Here is a 24,838-nt window from a genome sequence, read left to right on the forward strand (position 1 = left end):
GGGATGCACCCGGTGGTTCACCCCTGCATATATCAAGAAGACTCAAGCGTCTAAGCTTGGGGATGCCCAAGGTATCCCCTTCTTCATCAACAAATTATCAGGTTCCTCCCCTGAAACTACATTTTTATTCGGCCACATCTTATGTGCTTTTTCTTGGAGCGTCGGTTTGTTTTTTGTTTTGTTTGAATAAAATGGATCCTAGCATTCACTTTATGGGAGAGATACACGCTCCGCTGTAGCATATGGACAAATATGTCCTTGGTTTCTACTCATAGTATTCATGGCGAAGTTTCTCCTTCGTTAAATTGTTGTATGGTTGGAATTGGAAAATGATACATGTAGTAATTGCTATAATGTCTTGGGTAATGTGATACTTGGCAATTGTTGTGCTCATGCTTAAGCTCTTGCATCATATGCTTTGCACCCATTAATGAAGAAATACATAGAGCATGCTAAAATTTGGTTTGCATATTTGGTTTCTCTAAGGTCTAGATAATTTCTAGTATTGAGTTTGAACAACAAGGAAGACGGTGTAGAGTCTTATAATGTTTACAATATGTCTTTTATGTGAGTTTTGCTGCACCGGTTCATCCTTGTGTTTGTTTCAAATAAGCCTTGCTAGCCTAAACCTTGTATCGAGAGGGAATACTTCTCATGCATCCAAAATACTTGAGCCAACCACTATGCCATTTGTGTCCACCATACCTACCTATACTACATGGTATTTTCCAGCCATTCCAAAGTAAATTGCTTGAGTGCTACCTTTAAAATTCCATCATTCACCTTTGCAATATATAGCTCATGGGACAAATAGCTTAAAAACTATTGTGGTATTGAATATGTAATTATGCACTTTATCTCTTATTAAGTTGCTTGTTGTGCGATAACCATGTTTACTGGGGAACGCCATCAACTTATTGTTGAATTTCATGTGAGTTGCTATGCATGTTCGTCTTGTCTGAAGTAAGGGCGATCTACACTGAGTTGAATGGTTTGAGCATGCATATTGTGAGAGAAGAACATTGGGCCGCTAACTAAAGCCATGTTCCATGGTGGAAGTTTCAGTTTTGGACAAACATCCTCAAATCTCTAATGAGAAAAGAATTAATTGTTGTTGAATGCTTAAAGCATTAAAAGAGGAGTCCATTATCCGTTGTCTATGTTGTCCCGGTATGGATGTCTAAGTTGAGAATAATCAAAAGCGAGAAATCCAAATGCGAGCTTTCTCCTTAGACCTTTGTACAGAGCGGCATAGAGGTACCCCTTTGTGATACTTGGTTAAAGCATATGTATTGCGGTGATAATCCAGGTAGTCCAAGCTAATTAGGACAAGGTGCGAGCACTATTAGTACACTATGCATGAGGCTTGCAACTTATAAGATATAATTTACATGATGCATATGCTTTATTACTACCGTTGACAAAATTGTTTCATGTTTTCAAAATCAAAGCTCTAGCACAAATATAGCAATCGATGCTTTTCCTCTATGAGGACCATTCTTTTACTTTCAATGTTGAGTCAGTTCACCTATTTCTCTCCACCTCAAGAAGCAAACACTTGTGTGAACTGTGCATTGATTCTTACATACTTGCTTATTGCACTTATTATATTACTCTATGTTGACAATATCCATGAGATATATATGTTACAAGTTGAAAGCAACCGCTGAAACTTAATCTTCTTTTGTGTTGCTTCAATACCTTTACTTTGAATTATTGCTTTATGAGTTAACTCTTATGCAAGACTTATTGATGCTTGTCTTGAAGTGCTATTCATGAAAAGTCTTTGCTTTATGATTCACTTGTTTACTCATGTCATACACATTGTTTTGATCGCTGCATTCACTACATATGCTTTACAAATAGTATGATCAAGTTTATGATGGCATGTCACTCCGGAAATTATCTTTGTTATCGTTTTACTCGCTCGGGACGAGCGGAACTAAGCTTGGGGATGCTGATACGTCTCCAACGTATCGATAATTTCTTGTGTTCCATGCCACATTATTGATGTTATCTACATGTTTTATGCACACTTTATATCATATTCGTGCATTTTCCGGAACTAACCTATTAACAAGATGCCGAAGTGCCGATTCTTTGTTCTCGCTGTTTTTGGTTTCAGAAATCCTAGTAAAGAAATATTCTCGGAATTGGACGAAATAAAAGCCCGGAGGCCTATTTTCTCACGAAGCTTCCGGAAGACCGAAGACGAGACGAAGAGGGGCCACGGGGGAGCCAAACCCTAGGGCGGCGCGGCCCCCTTGGCCGCGCCGGCCCGTGGTGTGGGCCCCCGTGCCGCCTCTTGACTTGCCCTTCCGCCTACAAATAGCCTCCGTGACGAATCCCCCCGCACCGAGAGCCACGATACGGAAAACATTACTGAGACGCCGTCGCCGCCGATCCCATCTCGGGGGATCCTGGAGATCGCCTCCGGCACCCTGCCGGAGAGGGGATTCATCTCCCGGAGGACTCTACGCCGCCATGGTCGCCTCCGGAGTGATGAGTGAGTAGTCTACCCCTGGACTATGGGTCCATAGCAGTAGCTAGATGGTTGTCTTCTCCCCATTGTGCTATCATTGTCGGATCTTGTGAGCTGCCTATCATGATCAAGATCATCTATATGTAATTCTATATGTTGCGTTTGTTGGGATCCGATGAATAGAGAATACTTGTTATGTTGATTATCAAAGTTATGCTTATGTGTTGTTTATGATCTTGCATGCTCTCCGTTATTAGTAGATGCTCCGGCCAAGTAGATGCTTTTAACTCCAAGAGGGAGTACTTATGCTCGATAGTGGGTTCATGCCCGCATTGACACCGGGACAGTGATGAGAAAGTTCTAAGGTTGTGTTGTGCTCGTTGCCACTAGGGATAAAACATTGATGCTATGTCTAAGGATGTAGTTGTTGATTACATTACGCACCATACTTAATGCAATTGTCCGTTGTTTGCAACTTAATACTTGGAGGGGTTCGGATGATAACCTCGAAGGTGGACTTTTTAGGCATAGATGCGGTTGGATGGCGGTCTATGTACTTTGTCGTAATGCCCAATTAAATCTCACTATACTCATCATGATATGTATGTGCATTGTCATGCTCTCTTTATTTGTCAATTGCCCAACTGTAATTTGTTCACCCAACATGTTGTTCGTCTTATGGGAGAGACACCTCTAGTGAACTGTGGACCCCGGTCCAATTCTTTAATACTGAAATACAAATCTACTGCAATACTTGTTTTACTGTTTTCTCTGCAAACAATCATCTTCCACACAATACGGTTAATCCTTTGTTACAGCAAGCCGGTGAGATTGACAACCTCACTGTTTCGTTGGGGCAAAGTAGTTTGGTTGTGTTGTGCAGGTTCCACGTTGGCGCCGGAATCTCCGGTGTTGCGCCGCACTACATCCCGCCGCCATCAACCTTCAACGTGCTTCTTGGCTCCTCCTGGTTCGATAAACCTTGGTTTCTTTCTGAGGGAAAACTTGCTGCTGTGCTCATCATACCTTCCTCTTGGGGTTGCCCAACGAACGTGTGAAATACACGCCATCAATAATCCGCATCCATCGGATTGACCGACGGCGAAGTGATCGTGTCTAAACAGCGGCGATGCTAAAACTACCTTGCACTGTTTTTGTGATTAATCAAGTAGGTTGTTAATAAAATCGGCCGTCCATTCTGTTGTACACGCTTTAAGCAGTGGTTAAGCACGGCTGGTGAGGAGACGGCGATTTACACAAAAATAACCCAAAAGTGGAAGAAAAGCACAGACTGACCCTCCGGCGAAACTATTTCACCAATCTAACCCTTTTGTGTGGCGCCCCTCTCAAGGGCGCCACACATGCCCATGTGGCGCCCCGGCGCCGGCGCCACACACCCATCCTACGTGGCCCGTCGACGCCGAGCTGGTGACCCCGATCCGACGTGGCAGCACGAGTGGCGCCGCTCCGGCCGGCGCCACACCCACACATTGACTTAAGTTTGGGCGCCGCGCGCGCCCAGCCCGACCCTTCTTCTTTCTTTCTCTTCTTCTCTTCCTCCTCCCCAACCCGGTTCTCTCTCTCCTCCCTCTCCCCCACCAAATCCACCACCAAATCGTCGGATCTGTCCGTGGAGATCGTTCCCCATCCATTTGTCAAGGTAATCTCCTTCAAATCTTCTCCATTCATCCACTAATTTCATAGATCGGGCTAGATTTGGACATGAACCCTAGACATGTTTTCTTTCTTTTGTGCACTCTATATTGTATTGTTTGTGTTGGAGATGGTAGCCTCATGTATGCATGTGTTTGAACCATAGATGTGTAGAAATCTACATATGAAATTTCACATGTATGTGTATGAACTCTATGTATGTATGTGTATGTATGTGTATGAACCCACATGTATGCCTAGTATTTGTGATGGAGTTACTCATATTTGTTAGTTGAATGGATCGTAATATGGTTCAAAAACGTAAACATGTAGGATGGCCGGTGCCGGTGGACGGGGAAGGGGCGGCCGCCGCGGTCCTGGGCGCCCCCCGGGCCGGGGAAGGGGCCGCCGCGGTGGAGCAGCAAGGGCCCCACGATCACCGTCACCTGCATCCTCCTCGTCTTCGCATGACGAACGCTGCTTCGAGTTCCTCCTCCGCATCGACGACGACCCACTCGGCATCAAGCGGCTACCGGACAAGTTCGCCGAGTTCGTCGACGGCGTCGAGCCGGCGCACTTGCAGCTACGGGAGGCTAGCCGCAACTTCGCCGCTGGCCCGTGGAGGTCCTGTTCGACGGGCAGGGCAAGATGTACCCGCACACGGGGTGGGACAAGTTCGCCCGTGACCTCCACCTCGAGCCCGGGTGCCAGCTCACCTTCCCGTACGAGGGGGACGGCGAGATGATCGTCAAGGTGTTCGACGACACCGCCCGCCGTGTGCACTACCCCCACACCGGCGAATCCGGCTCCGACACCGATAGTTAGAACGTCGAGTGTTGTCAACTCTATCTTCGTTGCTTCGTGTTGTTTGAATTCTATCTTAAATTGTATGAAACTATGTGCTACGATGTTAGGTATGATGATGTTATGTCGATGATGTGTGTACGAAATGGCTGTTGATATGATGTGTGTATGATATAGCTTTTGACATGATGGCAGTTTTGTTGGAATATGGTAGGATTTTCCATGGTTTTAACACATGTCAATGAGTGGTGCCCTTCCCACTGGCGCCACATTGCACAGTGTGGCGCCCGTGGCATCGGCGCCACAGATGCATGTCTAATTGCACAAAACATCTCGTAAGACAAATCGTGCGGGACTTAGCCGTTTTGGCGACCCTCTTTGTGTGGCGCCCGTGGCACGGCGCCAGCAGCATGTGTGGCGCCGATGCCACGGGCGCCACACAAAGAGGGTCGCCAAAACGGCTAAGTCCCGTACGATTTGTCTTACGATATGTTTTGGATCCAATAGCTCATATAAGTTGGCATGTGTGACGCCGACGCCACGGGCGCCACACAAGCACATGTGGCGCCGAGGAGAAGGGCGCCACACAAAGAGGGTCGCCAAAACGGCTAAGGACTTATCGTCCGGGGCCCCCGGATGTTTTCGACCCAATAGTTCATATAAGTTGGCACGTGTGGCGCCGATGCCACGGGCGCCACACTAGCATTTGTGGCGCCAGTGGGAAGGGCGCCACACATTGACTTGTGTTAAAACCATGAAAAAACCTACCATATTCCAACAGTTTTGACAACAAGAACATTGCACTGAATATGTACCACACATTGACACAGCATAATGGTTCAAATGACAAATAAGGTTCGACGACATCAAGGTTTCAATTACAATAAGGTTCAACGACACGAAGGTTCGAGAAGATCAAGGTTCGGACAACATAAAGGTTCGACAACAAGAACATAGCCAAAGGGACATCAACTGCGTCGCAAAGGCTCCCTCCCCCTTGCCTTCTTCTTCTTAGCTTCTTCAGCCAATTCTTCCTTCTCCCTTAAGTCACGAGCCAACCGAACGACCGAATCGAAGAAGTGGTGGCGCTCCTCCGTCTTTGCAGCTTCCGCTTGAGCTCTCTCCTCCTTGATGCGTTCAGCCTCCCTAGCCACCTCCTCTAGGTGCATCCTATTGGCCCTCTCCCTCGCAATTTGCTCAAGTTGGCAGCTCCTCGGGAATTTTATCCGTGCCTCGCGGTCCCGTTCGGCCTTCAGCTTGGCATTCCTCCTCTTGTGGAACAATATGTATTCCTCATACTGTTTTTGCATACGGGCACTCTCCGCCATCTTCTTGTCTTCCTCCTCCTTCTTCTTCCTCTCTAGTGCTTCCTTCTCCTTCTTCCGCACCGTCCTTACCGCCTCCTCCCAAACGGACTCCTCCTTCTCATTGCCCTCCCATGCTCCCTTCCCCTTGGTGGGTTGACTTGCCATACCCGTAAACCAAATTGAAAAACCAAAGTTAGTCATGGAATATGAAAATAGAAAGTACAATGCAAGTAGTAACTTCGAGACACATACGGATAAGGCCCCGCTAGGTATCGTAGCATACTAGCACCGCGACGGCCACCTCTACTAAGCCCTACGTGAATCCTTTGTTGCCTTGGAGCTTGTCGCCATTGTGGTTGATGCCTTGAGGCTTGTTGCCTTGGACCTTGTTGCGTAGGAGCTTGTTGCCGTTCGGCTTGTGTGCTTGGAGGAGGTTGACGCGTTTGGCTTGGAGGAGGTTGACGCGTTTGGGTTGGAGGAGGTTGACGCGTTTGGCTTGGAGGAGGTTGACGCGTTTGGGTTGGAGGAGGTTGACGCGTTTGGCTTGGAGGAGGTTGACGCGTTTGGCTTGGAGGAGGTTGACGCGTTTGGCTTGGAGGAGTTTGACGCGGTTGGCTTGGAGCTTGTTGGCTTGGAGCTTGTTGGCTTGGAGCTTGTTGGCTTGGAGCTTGTTGGCTTGGGGTTTGTTGGCTTGGAGGTTGATTTGAAGCTTGTTGGCTACTTGATGCTTGACTTGTGCTAGCATCATTGCCCTTTGATTTTTTGCCGGATGTGCACTTCCTTTTATTGTGGCCCTTACTATTGCAGGATCCACAATTAGTTGGCTCGCGAGCTTCTTGGAATAACCTCGTTTCCGGAATGACCCCATCTATCCATATCTCCGTGATACCTCTTTGTCTTTCTTCTTCCACGTTTCACAACCTTCCATTCCGGATCCGGCCAAACTTGCACTCCATGATACTCCGGCCATTGTGATTGATCCAAGTAAGGACAAAACCTTGGAGCCCATGTCCTCTTTGTGGCTTCGATTGAGAACTCGGACTCCCGAACGGTGAGCGGGTTATTGTAGTCGACACGTCTAGTGCGTGCCGCTGTTAGCAAGTGGGAGCAAGCCAAATGAAGCAAAGAGGGCCTCCTACATGTGCATTCACATGTCTTTAGGGACACACGGAAAGCCCGGCCTCCGTGTTGGACACCACCTTGTGTGGTGCCCCCGGCTCATTCACTTGGTAAACCCAGTCAACATTATCATAACATGTAGCCGTTTGGGAGTCGGCCTTCCTCGCCTGAAAATCCATGAACTCTTGAACCTTCTTTGGGAACTCGGCATTCAAAGCAATTTCCTTCTCCGTTTCATCGGTGTAGTTCTGGAAATAGACATTCAACTTCTCGAATGTGTATTGAATGATTGCCGTCACGGGCAATGCACGGACACCCTTCAAAACATTGTTGAAGCACTCGGCCATGTTGCTTGTCATTTGGCCATATCTCCTCCCATCCTCATCATAAGCTCTTGCCCACTTTGAGTTAAATACGAGGTGTCTATGAAGAAACTCTTGACCACCCGCGTTGAGGTCTTTGTGCTTCAGCAAGCCGTTGTATAGGTTTGCGAAGCGGCGCTCCGAATAAGCGAGGCAACAATCTTGAAGAAGGTCAGACAACTCTTTGCTCTTGCATGCCCGGTAGAAGTTCGCACAAAAATGCCTCATGCACCATCTGATGAGGACATCCCTACCTCACTACTACCTCCGTCATTAACAAATGAAGATGAACCTGCTATGAAGCTCAAGTCCAATGAAGTTCGGATTGGACCAATTACAAGAGCTCGTGCGAAGCTACTTAAACAACAGGTGAACTTGTTTCTAAACGGTACTTTGATTGATGAGAACTTTATACTGCCTAAGTCCTATTACTTATGTATCATCAGGTATCAAGAGGAGACATGCATCGCACGAGGAGAGGAGCAGCTGGACGTGAAGCTGGACATGGAGCTGGACATGAAGATATCTCGTGGACGCGCGAGGGAGGAGCGGGAGGAATGCGCGAGAGGAGAAGAAGAAGTCCAGGCCGGTCCAGAACCCGGTCAGACCGGCCCCCAGACCGGCCAGCCCGGTCCCTGGCCCGGTCGACCGGTCGTAAACCGGCCACCAACCGGAGGAGATTTATCGTACCGGGGCGAGACCGGAAACTTCGCAGTTTCCGGTTTCCGACCGGTTGACCGGACCACCAACCGGACCGTCCGGTCCAGAACCCGGTCCGACCGGACCACGGACCGGACAGCCCGGTCCACAGCCCGTCGACCGGATCCCGGACCGGACCGGTCCGAGTCCGTCTCGACCGGATCTATTCCGGGTCGGTTATTTTTGTATCTTTTCGACCGAACTCGTCCCGGACACCTATATAAGTGCCCGGGACGCCCCCTAGTTGCTTTAGACCACGTTTAAGATAAACCCTAGTTCTTAGTTGTTTGCTCTGCAAAACTATTGAATTCCCTACACCATATTGCTTGGATATTGTGTAGATCCTGTTTAAGTCTTGTGTGATCTCGCTGTTCCATTGGGAATTAGACGGTTGCAACTTACCGCTTCGTGGTCGGCGGCTACGTGCGCAAGTGTGTGGAGTTGCGAATATCTTGCGGGGTTGAGAGCTGTTGCATCCGGCGACGGGGACCAATCGAGAGATCTCGTTGCGTCATACAAGTTATCATCCACTACATCGTCGTGTTTCTCCGCTGCCATCACCCCGTGATCATCATCACCACCGTTGCTTATTGAGAAGATCGGGCCACCCCTTATCATCTTGGTATCAGATTTCCAGTTTTCCTCGGTAAGCTATCCACAATCCACCCCATAGTTGAGTTGTGAGTGTTGTCCTATCCAGAAAAAGCCATAAAAAGTTAGGGTTAGGGTTTGCCATCGCCTTAGATTGCACTAATTTCGAGTTTTAGTTGCTTTTCGTAGTTGTTTTTGCGTACCTTTATCTTTCTTCTAGTAGAATTGTTAGGGTTTGTGTTTTCTTTTCATCTAGTTTGTCATCTAGAGTCGGTTTTTGTTTACTCCGAGTCCACATAGCATACGAGTGTGTTTGTCCAAACCATAGCTACAGCCTTTCGATATACGTGACTAGGAACTTCCCCAGAAGAGACTAGTTTTACCGCTCGACAGGCTGCTCATTAGGGTTTTGGTGCTTTGCATATCTTGTTGGCCGTGTTATCAAGGAGTTGAGTCTTAAAACAAAAAAAAGAGAAAATTGAAAAGAAGCAAAAAGAGCTACATAGCTGCGTGTGTTATACAAAAAGAAAAATACAAAAAGAACGAGTGTCGTGCTAGTTGAATCAAGTGAAAGGCCTAAGTTTTCTTTACTCGCACTTTTAGTTGAGCAATCTTGTGCACTGTCTCGTTGAGCTTTGCTAGCGTCTCTCTTGTGCATTGCAACCTTTCCCACATATAGTTGCATTGCCCCATTATATCGCCTTGTGTGAGTATCTTTGGTTGTCTACGATCGGCGCTAGAGCTTGTTATTGGTGCAAATAGGTAGCCTACCTACAGCCCCACATATATCCTGCTTTGTCGTGTGATTGTTCTTATACCCTTGATATTCGCTTCGCTACATCCGTGCACTAGTTGTTACTACAAGTGGTAAGCAACACTAATTTACTTTGGAACGGTAAGATTTCCTTTTCTTATCAGTTTTGAGTGAGTTGTGAGAGTACCACCATATATTTTTGATTTAGTGCACTAACCTACTAATCATGTACTGCTAGTGATACTAAGATTGTTAATCGGGAAAACAAGAATTCGGCGAGATATCATCACATGGAGGGAGTATGAAGCTCTTCGTAACGAGATGCGACGTGAATTCCGCACTAAGGATGATGAGCTTAAGGGTACGATTGACGAGATCAAACGGACGTTGGATGCTACTAATGTCACCGTCAACTGGTTTGGCTGATCAAATGATCGATATACAGCGCAATCTTGCCGATATGCGCCTCGCTATTGAGAATTTGACTGCACAACAACATCAAGACGATGATGAAGATCCTGAGCTTGAAGATGACGTACACAATGCTCGTGGTGCGCCTCGTGGTCATCGTCCGCGTGGTTGGGCTCCACTTGGCCGTAATGGTCGTGGGCAAGATGAAGAAGATGGATTGGGTAAGCCCAAGTTTTCCATACCCAAGTTTGAAGGAGGAGCTGATGTTGAAGAATATCTCACTTGGGAGCTCAAGATTGAGAAGTTATGGAGTTTACATCCCAACTACTACGAAGATAAGAAGATCAAGCTTGCTTCTTCTGAATTTGATGGTTATGCATTGCGTTGGTGGGATTCTTTGATTCGTAACCGCGACGAAGATGGTGCACAACCTATCCGTACATGGCGTGCGATGAAGGAGGTTATGACTTCTCGTTTTGTGCCTACAAATTACATGCGGAATATATTTGATAAGCTAACACTATTGAGGCAAGGTGTGAAGACTGTTGATGAGTACTACATGGAGATGGAGATGCTTATGCAGCGTGGTCGTGTCCGTGAGTCTCTAGAGATGACAATGCAGCGTTTTCTCAATGGATTGAAGTATGACGTTAAAGGCATTGTTCGTCATTACACCTACACCGATATGAATCAATTGTTACATCATGCAAGAGAAGTCTGAATCACGAGTTGGCTGAAGAAGCAAAGGTTAAAGGACGTGCTACGGGAGCTGGGCGTTTTACACCCCGCGCGCCCTCTACGGCGCCGGCACCGTCGACGCGCTCCGTTCCTTACTCTACTCCGCCTAGTAAACCGGTCTCCAATGTATCTAATGCAAAGAAGTCCGAATCTGCGTCAAGTACGAGTGGTTCTGGTGTGTCTACAACGCGCAACCGCGATATGCTTTGTCATACATGTGGTGGCAAGGGTCACTTCAAGAGAGATTGTCCTAACCGCAAAGTCATGTTTATCAATGAGGACAATGAGTATGAGACTGGAGATGATGTTGATCCAAATGCTCCGGACGATGATGCCTATGACACCGATGGTGAAGATGCATATCCTTCGATGCTCGTACCATTGTTGTGTCGCAGCGTGCTCTTAATGTGTTGCCTAGTGCATCTACTCGGCGTTGCAATTTGTTCCAAACCAAAGCTTTGGTTGGTCCTGACAAGGCTTGCAAGGTCATTATTGATGGCGGGAGTTGCCGCAATTTAGCAAGCAAGGAGTTATGCACCAAGCTGAAGTTGAAGTACCTACCGCACCCGCATCCATATTATATTCAGTGGTTGAGCGACAATGGTGAGATGAAGGTAAACCATATGGTGCGTGTTGAGTTTGAGATTGGACCGTATAAGGATTGCATTGATTTTGATGTGGTTCCTATGACGGTTTGTCACCTCTTATTGGGTCGGCCTTGGCTCTATGACCGTTCCGTGCAACACAATGGCCGAGCCAATACATATCACTTGGAGTACAAGGGCAAGAAAATTAACTTACAGCCTATGTCACCACAACAGATTGTCAATGAGTCTCGTCAGAAGATTGAAGTGAATTTGGAGGATGCATCTATAGATAGGCGAGAGAATTGTAATGCCGTCAGTGATATAACGAAAAGTGAGAGAGTGAATTCCTTAGTCTCATTAGCCACCAAAGAAGACATGAGAGAATTTAGTGAGGATCCTACGGCCATGCCTCTTGTGCTTTTGTACAGGGTACGGTTTTGGTTTCTAACGACATGACCCCTCTTCCTCTTGGTGTTTCTAGTGTTTTGCGGGAATTCGGCGACGTGTTTCCGGAGGAGGTACCCGCAGGACTACCACCATTGCGAGGTATTGAGCATCAAATTGACTTGATTCCCGGAGCATCGCTGCCCAATAGGGCGCCATATCGCACTAATCCCGAAGAGACGAAGGAGATACGGAAGCAAGTACAAGCGCTACTCGACAAAGGTTATATCCGCATAAGCCTTAGTCCTTGTGCTCGTTCCTGTTATTCTAGTTCCTACGAAAGATGGTACTTGGCGTATGTGCGTAGATTGTAGAGCTATAAACAACATTACTATTCGATATCGTCATCCTATTCCCCGTTTTGAGGATATGCTAGATGAATTGAGTGGTGCTGCTTGTGTTCTCTAAGATTGATTTGCGTAGTGGTTATCATCAAATTAGGATGAAAGAAGGGGATGAGTGGAAAACAGCCTTTAAAACAAAATTTGGTTTATATGAGTGGTTAGTAATGCCTTTTGGGTTAACTAATGCACCTAGCACTTTCATGAGACTAATGAACCATGTTTTGCGTGAATTTATTGGCAAATTTGTGGTTGTATACTTTGATGACATATTAATCTACAGCCGCAATGAATCTGATCATACTATACATATTCGACATGTTTTGCAAGTGTTGCGTGATAATAAACTCTATGGTAATCTTGAGAAGTGCACATTTTGCAAAGATAAGGTCATATTTCTGGGTTATGTTGTCTCTAAGCATGGAGTAGAAGTCGATGTGTCTAAAATTGAAGCTATTCAAAATTGGCCTACTCCCATGAATGTGAGTCACGTTAGAAGTTTTCATGGTCTAGCTGGGTTTTATCGCCGTTTTGTACCCAATTTTTCTACTATTGCTGCACCTTTGAATGAATTGACTAAAAAGGGTGTTGTCTTTGAGTGGGGCGTTGCCCAAGATCATGCTTTTGATGAACTGAAACGATTGTTAACTTCTGCACCGTTGCTTGCACTTCCTGATTTCAATAAACAATTTGAGATTGAATGTGATGCTAGTGGTATTGGAATTGGTGGTGTGTTGATGCAAGAGGGTCGCCCAATTGCATATTTTTCTGAGAAATTATCTGGTGCTAAGTTGAACTATCCTATATATGATAAAGAATTGTATGCTTTAATTAGAGTTCTTGAGGTTTGGCAACATTATTTGTGGCCAAAAGAATTTATCATACATTCCGATCATGAAGCTTTAAAATACCTGAAAGCCCAATCTACTTTGCATAAGCGTTTAGCTAAGTGGGTTGAGTTCATTGAGTCTTTTCCATACATCATTAAACATAAGAAGGGAAAAGATAATATTGTTGCTGATGCTCTATCTAGGAAAAATATGCTATTAACTCAACTTGATGTTAAAATTCCTGGTTTAGAGATACTATGTGATTTGTATGCTACTGATCATGATTTTGCTGAACCATATCGCTTATGTGCTCTTGGTAAAACATGGGAAAAATATCACATACATGATGGGTTCTTGTTTAGAGCTAACAAACTATGTGTTCCAGAATCGTCTGTGTGTTTGCTCTTATTGCAGGAATCACATGCTGGAGGTTTGATGGGTCATTTTGGGCGTGAGAAGACGCTACTCATGCTCGCTGATCATTTTTATTGGCCAAAGATGAGGCGGGACGTGGACAGGTATGTGAAGAGGTGCATTACTTGCAACAAGTCCAAGTCAAAGCTGAAGCCTCACGGTTTGTATACTCCGTTACCGGCACCTACTACACCTTGGGAAGATATTAGTATGGATTTTGTGTTGGGTTTGCCGCGTACTAAAAGGGGCCATGATTCTATATTTGTGGTAGTGGACAGATTTTCTAAGATGTCACACTTTATTGCCTGCCACAAAAGCGACGATGCGTCGCATATTGCTAACTCTGTTTTTCGGGGAGATTGTTCGACTACATGGAGTCCCGAAGACTATTGTTTCGATCGTGATGTGAAGTTCATGAGCTACTTCGGAAGACACTTTGGCGAAAGCCGGGGACAAAGCTACTGTTCGGTACTACTTGTCATCCCCAAGCCGATGGTCAAACCGAGGTGGTGAATCGAACCTTGTCACAACTGTTGAGATCCATGATCAAGAAGAACTCGAAGGAGTGGGAAGAGTGTTTGCCGCATGTGGAGTTTGCTTACAACAGGGCGGTACATTCTACCACGGAGGCTGTGTCCTTTTGAGGTGGTGTATGGTTTCAAACCCATTACTCCACTTGACTTGTTGCCTTTACCCATACATGAGAGAGTTAATATGGAGGCATCCAAGAGGGCAGATTTTGTGCGTAAGATCCATGTGAAGACTAAAGAGTTGATCGAGAAGAAAGGCAAGAGCAATGCTGCAAGGATGAACAAGAAGCGCAAAGAGATGTTGTTCCAGCCTGGTGATATGGTCTGGGTACATTTTCGCAAGGATAGGTTCCCGAAGCTGCGGAAGTCTAAGTTGAAGCCTCGTGGTGTCTGGTCCTTACAAAGTGCTTGCCAAGATCAATGATAATGCATACTCGATAGATCTTCCGAGTTGATGAGTTTGGTGTCGGTAATTCTTTCAATGTTGCTGATTTGACACCATATGACGGAGAAGACCTTGGAGCGTCGGGGTCGACGCCTTTTGAAGGGGGAGATGATGAGGACATCCCTACCTCACTACTACCTCCGTCATTAACAAATGAAGATGAACCTCGTTGTGAAGCTCAAGTCCAATGAAGTTCGGATTGGACCAATTACAAGAGCTCGTGCGAAGCTACTTAAACAACGAGTGAACTTGTTTCTAAACGGTACTTTGATTGATGAGAACTTTATACTGCCTAAGTCCTATTACTTATGTATCATCAGGTATCAAGAGGAGACATGCATCGCACGAGGAGAGGAGCAGCTGGACGTGAAGCTGGACATGGAGCTGGACATGAAGATATCTCGTGGACGCGCGAGGGAGGAGCGGGAGGAATGCGCGAGAGGAGAAGAAGAAGTCCAGGCCGGTCCAGAACCCGGTCAGACCGGCCCCCAGACCGGCCAGCCCGGTCCTCGGCCCGGTCGACCGGTCGTAAACCGGCCACCAACCGGAGGAGATTTATCGTACCGGGGCGAGACCGGAAACTTCGCAGTTTTCCGGTTTCCGACCGGTTGACCGGACCACCAACCGGACCGTCCGGTCCAGAACCCGGTCCGACCGGACCACAGACCGGACAGCCCGGTCCACAGCCCGGTCGACCGGATCCCAGACCGGACCAGTCCGAGTCTGTCTCGACCAGATCTATTCTGGTCGGTTATTTTTGTATCTTTTCGACCAGAACTCGTCCCGGACACCTATATAAGTGCCCGGGACGCCCCCTAGTTGCTTTAGACCACGTTTAAGATAAACCCTAGTTCTTAGTTGTTTGCTCTGCAAAACTATTGAATTCCCTACACCATATTGCTTGGATATTGTGTAGATCCTGTTTAAGTCTTGTGTGATCTGCTTGTTCCATTGGGAATTAGACGGTTGCAACTTACCGCTTCGTGGTCGGCGGCTACGTGCGCAAGTGTGTGGAGTTGCGAATATCTTGCGGGGTTGAGAGCTGTTGCATCCGGCGACGGGGACCAATCGAGAGATCTCGTTGCGTCATACAAGTTATCATCCACTACATCGTCGTGTTTCTCCGCTGCCATCACCCCGTGATCATCATCACCACCGTTGCTTACTGAGAAGATCGGGCCACCCCTTATCACCATCGGTGATGCAAGGGAGCATGCCCGGGAATTGTAACCTCCACCGCATTGAGAATTCCTTGATGACGATCGGAGATGACACACACTTCCTTTGAGGGTGGTATGACCCTCGTCCTCAATATATGGAAAAACCATTGCCGGTTATCATTGTTCTCAATCTCTACCAATGCAAAAGCCAATGGTACTAAACGGTTGCTTGCATCACTTGCTATTGCCACCAATAGTGTGCCCTTGTATTGACCGGTCAAGAAGGTACCATCCACGGCTATGACGGGCCTACAATGTTCGAATGCCCTCGTGCATTGCTGGAATGACCAAAATGCACGGTGAAATACCCTCACTCTTTTACCATCATGCAATGTCATTTTGGTTGCGGAAGGCTCGACCACATGCACCATGCCCGGGTTAGTTGCGGCCATCGCTAACAACAACCTAGGGATACGGTTGTATGCTTCCTCCCAATCACCATACAACATCTTGAATGCGGCTTGTTTGGCCTTCCATGCCTTCCCGTACTTGACGTCGTAGGCAAACCGGGATTTGACCGTATCTTGCACGGACCTAATGCTCATGATAGGAAGTGATGATATCTCCGCCGAGAGCTTGTATGCAATGAACTCGGATGTGAGTTGACGGTGGTCCGGCTGTGCATCCTTGCCATCAAGCTTCGGTCCCCGGCACATGTGAGTGGCTACACAACTTGTTATGTGCCAAGAGGGCCCTTTTTGAAAGGTCGTGCACGGACAACCCATGGGCACCTTTTATCCACACATTTTAGCGTGTACCGCTTCTTCAAGTCCGAGTGAACAACGATGTAAGGGCGATGATGCTTAATGGAGAACTCCTTCAACCATATCTTCAATTCCAAGAAGGTATCAAACGTGAGCCCTTTAGAGATCATAGACGTCGTAGCTTCCACATCTCTCTTGGATAGTGGCCTAGCTCCAAGAAGTAAACTTTTACCACCATCAACCACGGCTCCATCCGCAAGACTAACATCACGGAACAATGGTACCCGGATATCCCGTCCGGTTACCTTCTTGAAGATCTCGGCTCTTTCGGCTTCCTTAGCGGTGAAGCCATCCTCGTCAACCTCCTCTTCGGGTCCATCATCATCCGAGTCCGACGCATAGCATCGGGAATAAGGAATGGAGTGGTCCATCTCCTCTTGCGTCCAATATTTATCCAAATCACCCACATTGTTGCCATTCATCTCGAAACAATCATCACCATCTTCGTGCTCATCATACTCATTATCCAACGGAGGTTGTTGGGCAATGGGAGATTGGACAATGGGAGATTGGGTGGCCTCTTCTTGGCTCATGGGTGGAGGAGTCCTCTCTCGAACGGGGAGGAGGGCCGGTTAAGGTCAAGCTCGATACGAGCCTCAACCGTCTTGGTTGCAAACAACTCCAAAGCCTTATCTTGTGACCCGGCCACCGTCTCCTTGTAAATGGACCAACGTTGCTCGGAGTTGATACGCATTATCTTCCAACGGGTGTGCATTCCAAACCCCACATTATGCCTTCCCTCTAGCTCAATACCATCATTTGGCTCATTCCAATTCAACTCAACCCTAACTTGTGCTACCACCTCCGCAAAGCTAGGGCTAACGTCAAACACCAAGTCAACCTCTTCCGGGTCCGGCTCTATGTTTCCCTTCAAGTAAGCATCCTTGTCCACATGATGAACATGAACAATTCTTTCCATCCCCCTAGCATAATGGGAACAACACATACACACATGTGTTCATTAGATACCATAATCAACATAATCTACCCATACAAACTAGCACACTACCATTTCTTCTACTTCAACAACCCTAACATCCAACCAAATCCATCTCCACCCTCAAATCAACCAAATCCACATCTAGGGTTTCACATATAGATTGGAGCAAATACACAAAATCAATGGATGAAAAGAGGGGAAACGGAGGAGATTACCTCAAGCAACGAGTTGGGAACGATCTCCACGGACAGATCCGACGATTTGGTGGTTGATTTGGTGGGGTGGAGAGAGGGGAGAGAGAAAACCGGGCGCCTTTGGAGGAGAGAAGAGGAACGAGAGGAAGAAAGAAAGAAGAGGGTCGGGCCGGGCGCGCGCGGCGCCCAAACTTAAGTCAATGTGTGGCGCCCTTCCCGGGGCGCCACACTTTCAAAGTGTGGCGCCGGCCGGAGCGGCGCCACTCGTGCTCGCCACGTCGGATCGGGGTCACCGGCTCGGCGTCGACGGGCCACGTAGGATGGGTGTGTGGCGCCAGCGCCAGGGGCGCCACATGGGCATGTGTGGCGCCCTTGAGAGGGGCGCCACACAAAAGGGTTAGATTGGTGAAATAATTTCGCCGGAGGGTTAGTCTGTGCTTTTCTTCCACTTTTGGGTTATTTTTGTGTAAATCGCCTGAGGAGACAGTAGTTGTAGTTATCGCCGTCAAGCTGGCTCCATGCAACCACCGCATCCTGTGATTGCATCATCTGTTGCATAATCCTCCAGATAAAATAAAATCATATTGCCCTACGTACACCTGCAGACCGTCCAGGGCCAGTAAGCAACAGCATGGCCTAGGCGTAGCTAATCAAGCTAAGATGATAAGCTGTTTCATTGAGCACACGAACTGTTATCTGATTGCAGACAGCCACAATATAGCAACGAAACCAGGCAGGTGCTAACAGAACCAATCAGGCAGATGCCAACTTGCTACAATAAAGCAATATTATGCACAGATTAATTGGTACTCCTACTAGGTAGTACTACCAGCTCAGCTGCCGCACTGAATTTCGGGCTGGGAAATATATTCGGACGTTGACATAGCTGTCGGTCGCAGCACTGCCCAAGAACGTCGACAGAAGCGTTACTTAGCTTGCACATCAGCGTCATAATCGGCACTTGCAAGTGGATTCTAACGCTATCTTGGGGTAGTGGTAAATAGATTACGCATCAAACATCAGAGTCAAAAAAGAGAGCATCGTCTCTCCCGTGAAAGAAAAGATATGCCGGCGGCTAGGGTGAAAACCCTAGCATCCGCTGGCACCCATCCGCCTTGTTCTCGTCATCTACGACTCTACGTCCAGGATTTGACGGGTCCCGCCCTCCTCTGCTAGCTGCTCCGGTGGTGGGAGGGCTTGGGACCTCAGACCTGCGCTCAGCGTTATAGAAGGTCTCTAAAGTTAGAGTTTGGTCAACCAGTCTTGTCACTATGGTGGCTATGGTGGCGTTGTGCAGGACAAGAATAAGGTATTCCACCTCGTCGACGGTGATCTCGTCGGTGGCGTTGAGGAGGGCGAGGATTCGTCTTATCACCGCTTCCAGTCTATGTGTGCTAGATGTTTGGTGTTGGAAGATTTGGATCAATTCAATGATTCAATGACGGCGACTTGAGCTCTAGGGTGCTGGTCCTTAAAACTTTCTGAGTGTCATCAACATCGTCATGCTGACTCCGGTAAAGGAGCGACCACAACGCGTCGGTGGCTAGTAGTGGTTATTAGATGGTCCAAAGATATTGATGTAATTTCTATTATGTGTGAGATACTTTATACTTCTTGTAAACTCATGAAATAGATTTGGATATTTTTGGCAAAAGAAAACATTAGATTCAAAGTGCAAAAAATTCCGAGTTGTGTTCACGCACTCGAGAGTCTCGTGCACCATGGGAGTACTCCTTCCGTTCCAGTTTACTAGTTTTTCTCGTGTCCCTAGGTCACCAATTTAACCTATATAATTTATATCATTAGAAAATAGAACATCTAAACTTTCTTATGATATAATTTTTATAACATATAACGATTTTAGGTTGCCGATTGCGTGGTTTTTCGTTCAGATTACGCGTGCAATCACGAGTTCTTTCAGGTGAAGGAAGCACCGTACGAATACTATGCAAACTGTAGTAGTACGAACGATCTTGCTTCCGGTACGGGGTTGACGGCAGGTTCACGTCAGAAGCTCCAAGGAAGAAAATTCAGAGAATTCAGAGGAGACCTGGTTAAATATGTCGGGAAATTTCGTTTCCGGAGCCGTCCTTCTCGAACACCCACCAGCTCAGCCGTTCAAATCCCTAAATCAAATCATCAACCAAAGAGGAAAAAACATAAACTAATCTCCGCGGCTGCGAAATCCGATGCGCCATTAACAACAAACAAACACCTCATCGCTCGCGCACTGTTAACCCCTTTCTCCTTCCTCCCTCTCGCGCCCCAAAAGTTTGCCCAACCACCCGCAACCAAACCCGGACCCGACAGCGCGCTCGCGGGCGCTCCTCCGCCTCCTCGCCGCCGCGTCCCGCTCGCCGAGGCGGCCTGCTCTGGTGGTGCTGCCGGTCTCGGCCCGCCCCGCGCCGATGGATTGGGCGGCGGTGGCGTACACGGCGGCGGCGCTGCTGTGCGCCGCGGCGGCCACCGTCATCGCGCTCGGACACATCTACCGACACCTGCTCCACTACGCCGAGCCAATCTTCCAGCGATTCATCGTCCGCATCATCTTCATGGTCCCGGTACGCCCTTCTCCTCGCCTCCTCCGCGCCCGCCCGCGCGCGCGCTTCCCTCGTAGCTCCCCGCGTCAGATCTGTCGCTACCGACGCCGTAATATTTCTTCCAATTTTTTGTTGGGGGTGAATTCGTGGCTGCGAGCTAGGGCGCGAGCCCGTCGCAGCGGATTCGTTAGTTGAAGGTTCTGACCTCTGATTGAATCCAAACGCAATAGGGAGCTAGGTTTGTTCATCGATCTGCGGGCCGGATTGGTTGCTCACCTCAGGTCGTGATCGGTGTCTAAGCTGGGGTGCGACGCGAATTTGCGGTGGTAGCGAGGCTGAGATTAGAATTTTGGATTTGGAGCGCTCTCTCACCAACATGTGGAGCTATCTGAGCTCATTATAGAGTTTGGGAGGGGTAGGAGTCGTGCATGTTTCCCAGCTATATCAATCATTATAGATGCGAAAATTAAGCCTATTCGGACAGCTGATCAGTACCGATTTGCAGCTTTTCGTGCCATTTGTCTGTCCAGAATAACCACATAAGGTTGTCGAAATGGCAAAGTTCTGATAGAAACGAGTGTGCTTCAAGGGTTTTCTAAATGATCATTTGTGGCTTGGGGGTTTGTTTGATGAAAATTGTTAAACCAAGTGGCCATGTCATCTCCGAGTGCATTTCCTGCCGCCACAACACTGTTCTTATATGAATATTTGGCAACTTACATGCAGCCGCAAAACAACTGTTTGAGCAATGAGCCAATGACTGTTTGTTAGCAGTTTATTGTTCACCAGCTATGCATTTAGGGTATGTTTGGTCTGAGCCCAAGATTGCCCCACCAAACATCTTGGCTGCCAAGGTTTTGTGTGCCCATGAGTTGGCCAACTTTCGCTAAAAATGATCTAGTAAGAAGTATTTTGAATGCCAAAAACTAGGCAGCCATCCCAACAAGAATCAAAGTTTTGGTCATAGCCCAAAATTGGCAAGGCATGTTTTGGCCACAAAGGGAACGCACCCTTAATTTTACGGTTCATATCCAATTGTGTTCGCTTATTTATCAGTCCTTGTATGTTGGTCTGTATTAGCTCTGACTGATGGCCTACATCGTTTTGCAGGTCTATGCAGTGATGTCATTCATTTCCCTTATCCTACCAGACAATGCAATATATTTTACCTCTATCCGAGAAATGTAAGTCATTTTCCTGCAGTTCAAACTTCTTTGGCACCATTATGTAAATCGATGGGCTCAATTTTGTATCAGCTAGTATTGCTCACCTGTTGGGACATGTGATCAGCACAAGTATTTTGGTTGCTTTCAGTGATGGCACACACGTGCAAGCATCTCCTTTTTGTATTACCATGTTAAATTTATGGTCTGGCATCTGTGAGTTGTGCACAAACAGTGGATTACTGCATGATTTTCAGTTTATAAGATATGACATGTGGTAGTCCTAACCACTTTTATCGACTCTACCTATTATCCTAATTGACTGAGATATGCTATCAATATCACCATTCTGCTGACTGCTCATGGGTTTAGCTGATCATCTTTAGTGAAGATTGGAGGGATCCATTATGCCTTGTGCACAACCGCGTCCATATTTTAATGTGTATAACCTGGTCATCACAGACCCACATTATTTAGAGTGCAAGAGGGTGCATGCTGCCGTTAGCTTTAACAGCCATCCTAGGGAGTATAGAATGATAGATAATAACTAGTCAGGAACTAGTGATAAATGATCTTCTGTCGTGTAAAGTTGCAAATTAATATTCCAGGTTATAATATGATAATACATACATAGACTTAAGCATGGCCTGAATTCATATGCTTCCCAGATGGTTTGAACAACTGTGCATGTAATGACCAAATGGTAGCCGGGTATAATTTATGAGATCCTGGCCATTCCATCCTTTTTTTCACGGTGGCTATTCCATCCTTGTATGTGCTTGCTAAGCACACCTTTACCTGAGTTAGCACATCATAGGTCAAGTTTAGGTGTTATTTATCTTACTGATTGTTTCTGTGAGATGCCCATATGCTGTTTCGCCTGTTCGTTCCCAATCCAATGTTTCAGCAAGTACCTAAAGTAAGCACTGCATGAATATATCCATTTTATGCTTAATTTTTCTTTCTCTTAAATGTTTCAGGTATGATGCTTGGGTCATCTACAATTTCTTTTCGCTCTGCTTAGCATGGGTGGGAGGGCCTGGTGCTGTGGTTGTGAGCTTGAATGGCAAAACCCTGAAGCCGTCGTGGTTTCTGATGACTTGCTGTTTTCCAGCGATTCCTCTAGATGGGTACGTACATGTCCTTCTGCATAATAAGTGGTTATCATAACAATTTATGCATTGGCAGACCATTTCTCCGTAACATCCTTCAAGAGCTGTTTTCTCACAATTATGAGAGGGCAACTGATTCTTTTTATGTCACTGAACAGGCGTTTTATACGGAGATGCAAACAAGGCTGTTTGCAGTTCGTTATTCTTAAGCCTATCTTGGTGGTTATTACATTCATACTCTACGCTAAAGGAAAATATGAAGATGGAAACTTCAGCCCCAATCAATCCTATTTATACATCACTATTATATACACAATCTCATATTCGATGGCGTTATATGCTCTTGCATTGTTCTATGCGGCATGCAGAGATCTACTTCGGCCATATAATCCTGTCCCAAAGTTCATCATAATCAAATCAGTGGTGTTTCTCACATACTGGCAGGTAAATATGGAATATTAATCCTTGCTTTCCCTTCTTCAGCACTATAATAGGGAGCCAGCTGTTCTTATCCCCGTATAGTCACATTGGTTTTTTACGGTATGATATTGCTAAGGAATTGTGCTGTCACGGCAAGTTTTATGCGTGCAATAATTTGAATTTATGCATTGTAGGGTGTCCTGGTTTTCCTTGCTGCCAAGTCTCGATTTATCAAGAACACCGAAAAGGCTGCTGATCTCCAGAACTATGTATTGTGTGTTGAGATGCTCATAGCAGCCATTGGTCACCTATTTGCCTTTCCCTACAAGGAGTATGCAGGTCCAAATGCCCGCCCGTCTGGTGGTTTCAGGGAAAGCCTTATTCATGCTTTAAAATTCAACGATTTCTACCACGACACAGTTCACCAGGTAACCATGATCCTAGACGCTCATTCCCCTGTATTTTGTGCTCATCAGTGTTTCCGTAGTAGCTTTGTAGTTTTAAAATTTAACAATCGAACAGGCTACATTCCCGTGTACTGTAGCTGTAGTTTGCCTTTATCTTGGTCTAATCAGCTCCATTTTCATGTAGTTTGCTCCTACCTACAATGAATATGTGCTCTACAACCACAACGAGGGAGAGAATACACCGGCAAAGTATCCTTCTGCCAGCGCAGTGCCAAGCAGTCGGGATGTAGAGTTGGCTGGCATCACCGTGATTCCAGTGACCTCAAGCGTGCCATCAAACCAGGTAGACCAGGATGAATCGATGACCACTCCAATCAGGCACAAAGTTGACCCACCTGGAGGAATGTACGACCTCTCGGACCTGCTGGACGTGGACCTGTCTAGCTACCCGGCCAAGGTTCCTGCAATCTCTGATGTAAGAAAACAATGACCAAGAGTGACAGCCTGTGTGTAGGGTGGTGACCGGGGGAAACCGTGACCTTCATTTTGTCATAGATAACGCTGTAAAAATGTGTGTGTATTACTGGAAGTTCCACTCTTTCCCCATTTTAAGGGGGTTTATTCATGCCCGCACTGCAGCTGTCCCACGTCCTCTTTTTACTAACTGTGTACAATGTTGTGAGCTCTAAATGAACTCGAGTGACAGATAAGACTACAGGAATACCATACTGTGTGTTAACTGATGTTAGTTTTAGCTGTTTATCTTGCCTGTGCTTCATTGGTACGATTGGATCAGAAATATAATTTGCTGAAGGTAGCATTTTGCTCCAGACTTGCTGAGTGCTTCGCCGACATCAGAAAAGTGAAGAACTGGGAACACTTTGTTCCACTATACAGAAACCTTGATAGACAGAGAAAGTTGGAAATATCGTGACAAAACATTCATATTACTAGTCTTGTCGTACTGATATCATTTACACTTGTTAGGGGAGATCAAATATAGCGTGCGAACACTAATTTTCCACCGCTTTGCTCTGCTTCCGCGTTTCAGTTTGCTGTCACTTGCCCCCATTTCTTACCCTGTCAGGTGGCAAACCCAATCAACCTGCTCGCCATTGCCGGTCAGTGCTCACCGTCACAGCTTGCCTCTCCCAAGGCATCTTTCTCCCTGCTCTTTACTAACTGTGTACAATGTTGTCAGCTCAAAGTGAACTGAAGTGACATACAAGACTAAGTGAATACCATACTACTCCGTATTAGTGTACTGATACCAGTTCGGTGCATTCGCTGTCATTTCTAATTGGTGCTGGATATCTTCCTTCATAGATATGACTTGATCACAATATAATATGTGAACAACTGGGAACACTGTTCTGCTACACAGAGACCTTCCAAACCAGCTAAAATGATTCCAGACAGAACACGACCTATGGTTGGTTACACGTTTGAAAGATTGGCTAAACGTTCATATTACTAGTCTTTGTCGTACTGATATATCAATTAAACTTGTCAGGGGAGATCAAACATAGCGTGCGAGTACTAATTTTCCGCGTTTCAGTTTGCTGTC

At 46.6% G+C, this 24,838-nt stretch overlaps 1 protein-coding gene across 1 annotated transcript; it reads left to right on the plus strand.

Moving 5' to 3' along the window:
• Positions 1-20,000: 20,000 nt before the first annotated feature.
• Positions 20,001-23,904, plus strand: LOC124680338 (transmembrane protein 184A). The gene is made up of 6 exons (XM_047215409.1): positions 20,001-20,190; positions 21,280-21,353; positions 22,313-22,462; positions 22,603-22,888; positions 23,059-23,292; positions 23,456-23,904. Exons 1-6 carry the CDS (start codon positions 20,038-20,040, stop codon positions 23,759-23,761), a joined length of 1,203 nt encoding a protein of 400 aa, XP_047071365.1. The 5' UTR covers positions 20,001-20,037; the 3' UTR covers positions 23,762-23,904.
• The last annotated feature ends 934 nt before the right edge of the window (positions 23,905-24,838 follow it).

This window comes from Lolium rigidum, unplaced genomic scaffold, assembly GCF_022539505.1.
Source record: "Lolium rigidum isolate FL_2022 unplaced genomic scaffold, APGP_CSIRO_Lrig_0.1 contig_13061_1, whole genome shotgun sequence".
Lineage (NCBI taxonomy): Eukaryota > Viridiplantae > Streptophyta > Magnoliopsida > Poales > Poaceae > Lolium > Lolium rigidum.

What these genes read in the sequence shown, in the direction of transcription:
- LOC124680338 (XM_047215409.1), top strand. Translation starts at nt 20,038, where the DNA reads ATGGATTGGGCGGCGGTGGCGTACACGGCGGCGGCGCTGCTGTGCGCC. An exon ending in CCAGCGATTCCTCTAGATGG is followed by an intron (nt 22,463 to 22,602) that starts GTACGTACATGT and finishes GTCACTGAACAG; the next exon opens with GCGTTTTATACGGAGATGCA. An exon ending in TGTTTCTCACATACTGGCAG is followed by an intron (nt 22,889 to 23,058) that starts GTAAATATGGAA and finishes TATGCATTGTAG; the next exon opens with GGTGTCCTGGTTTTCCTTGC.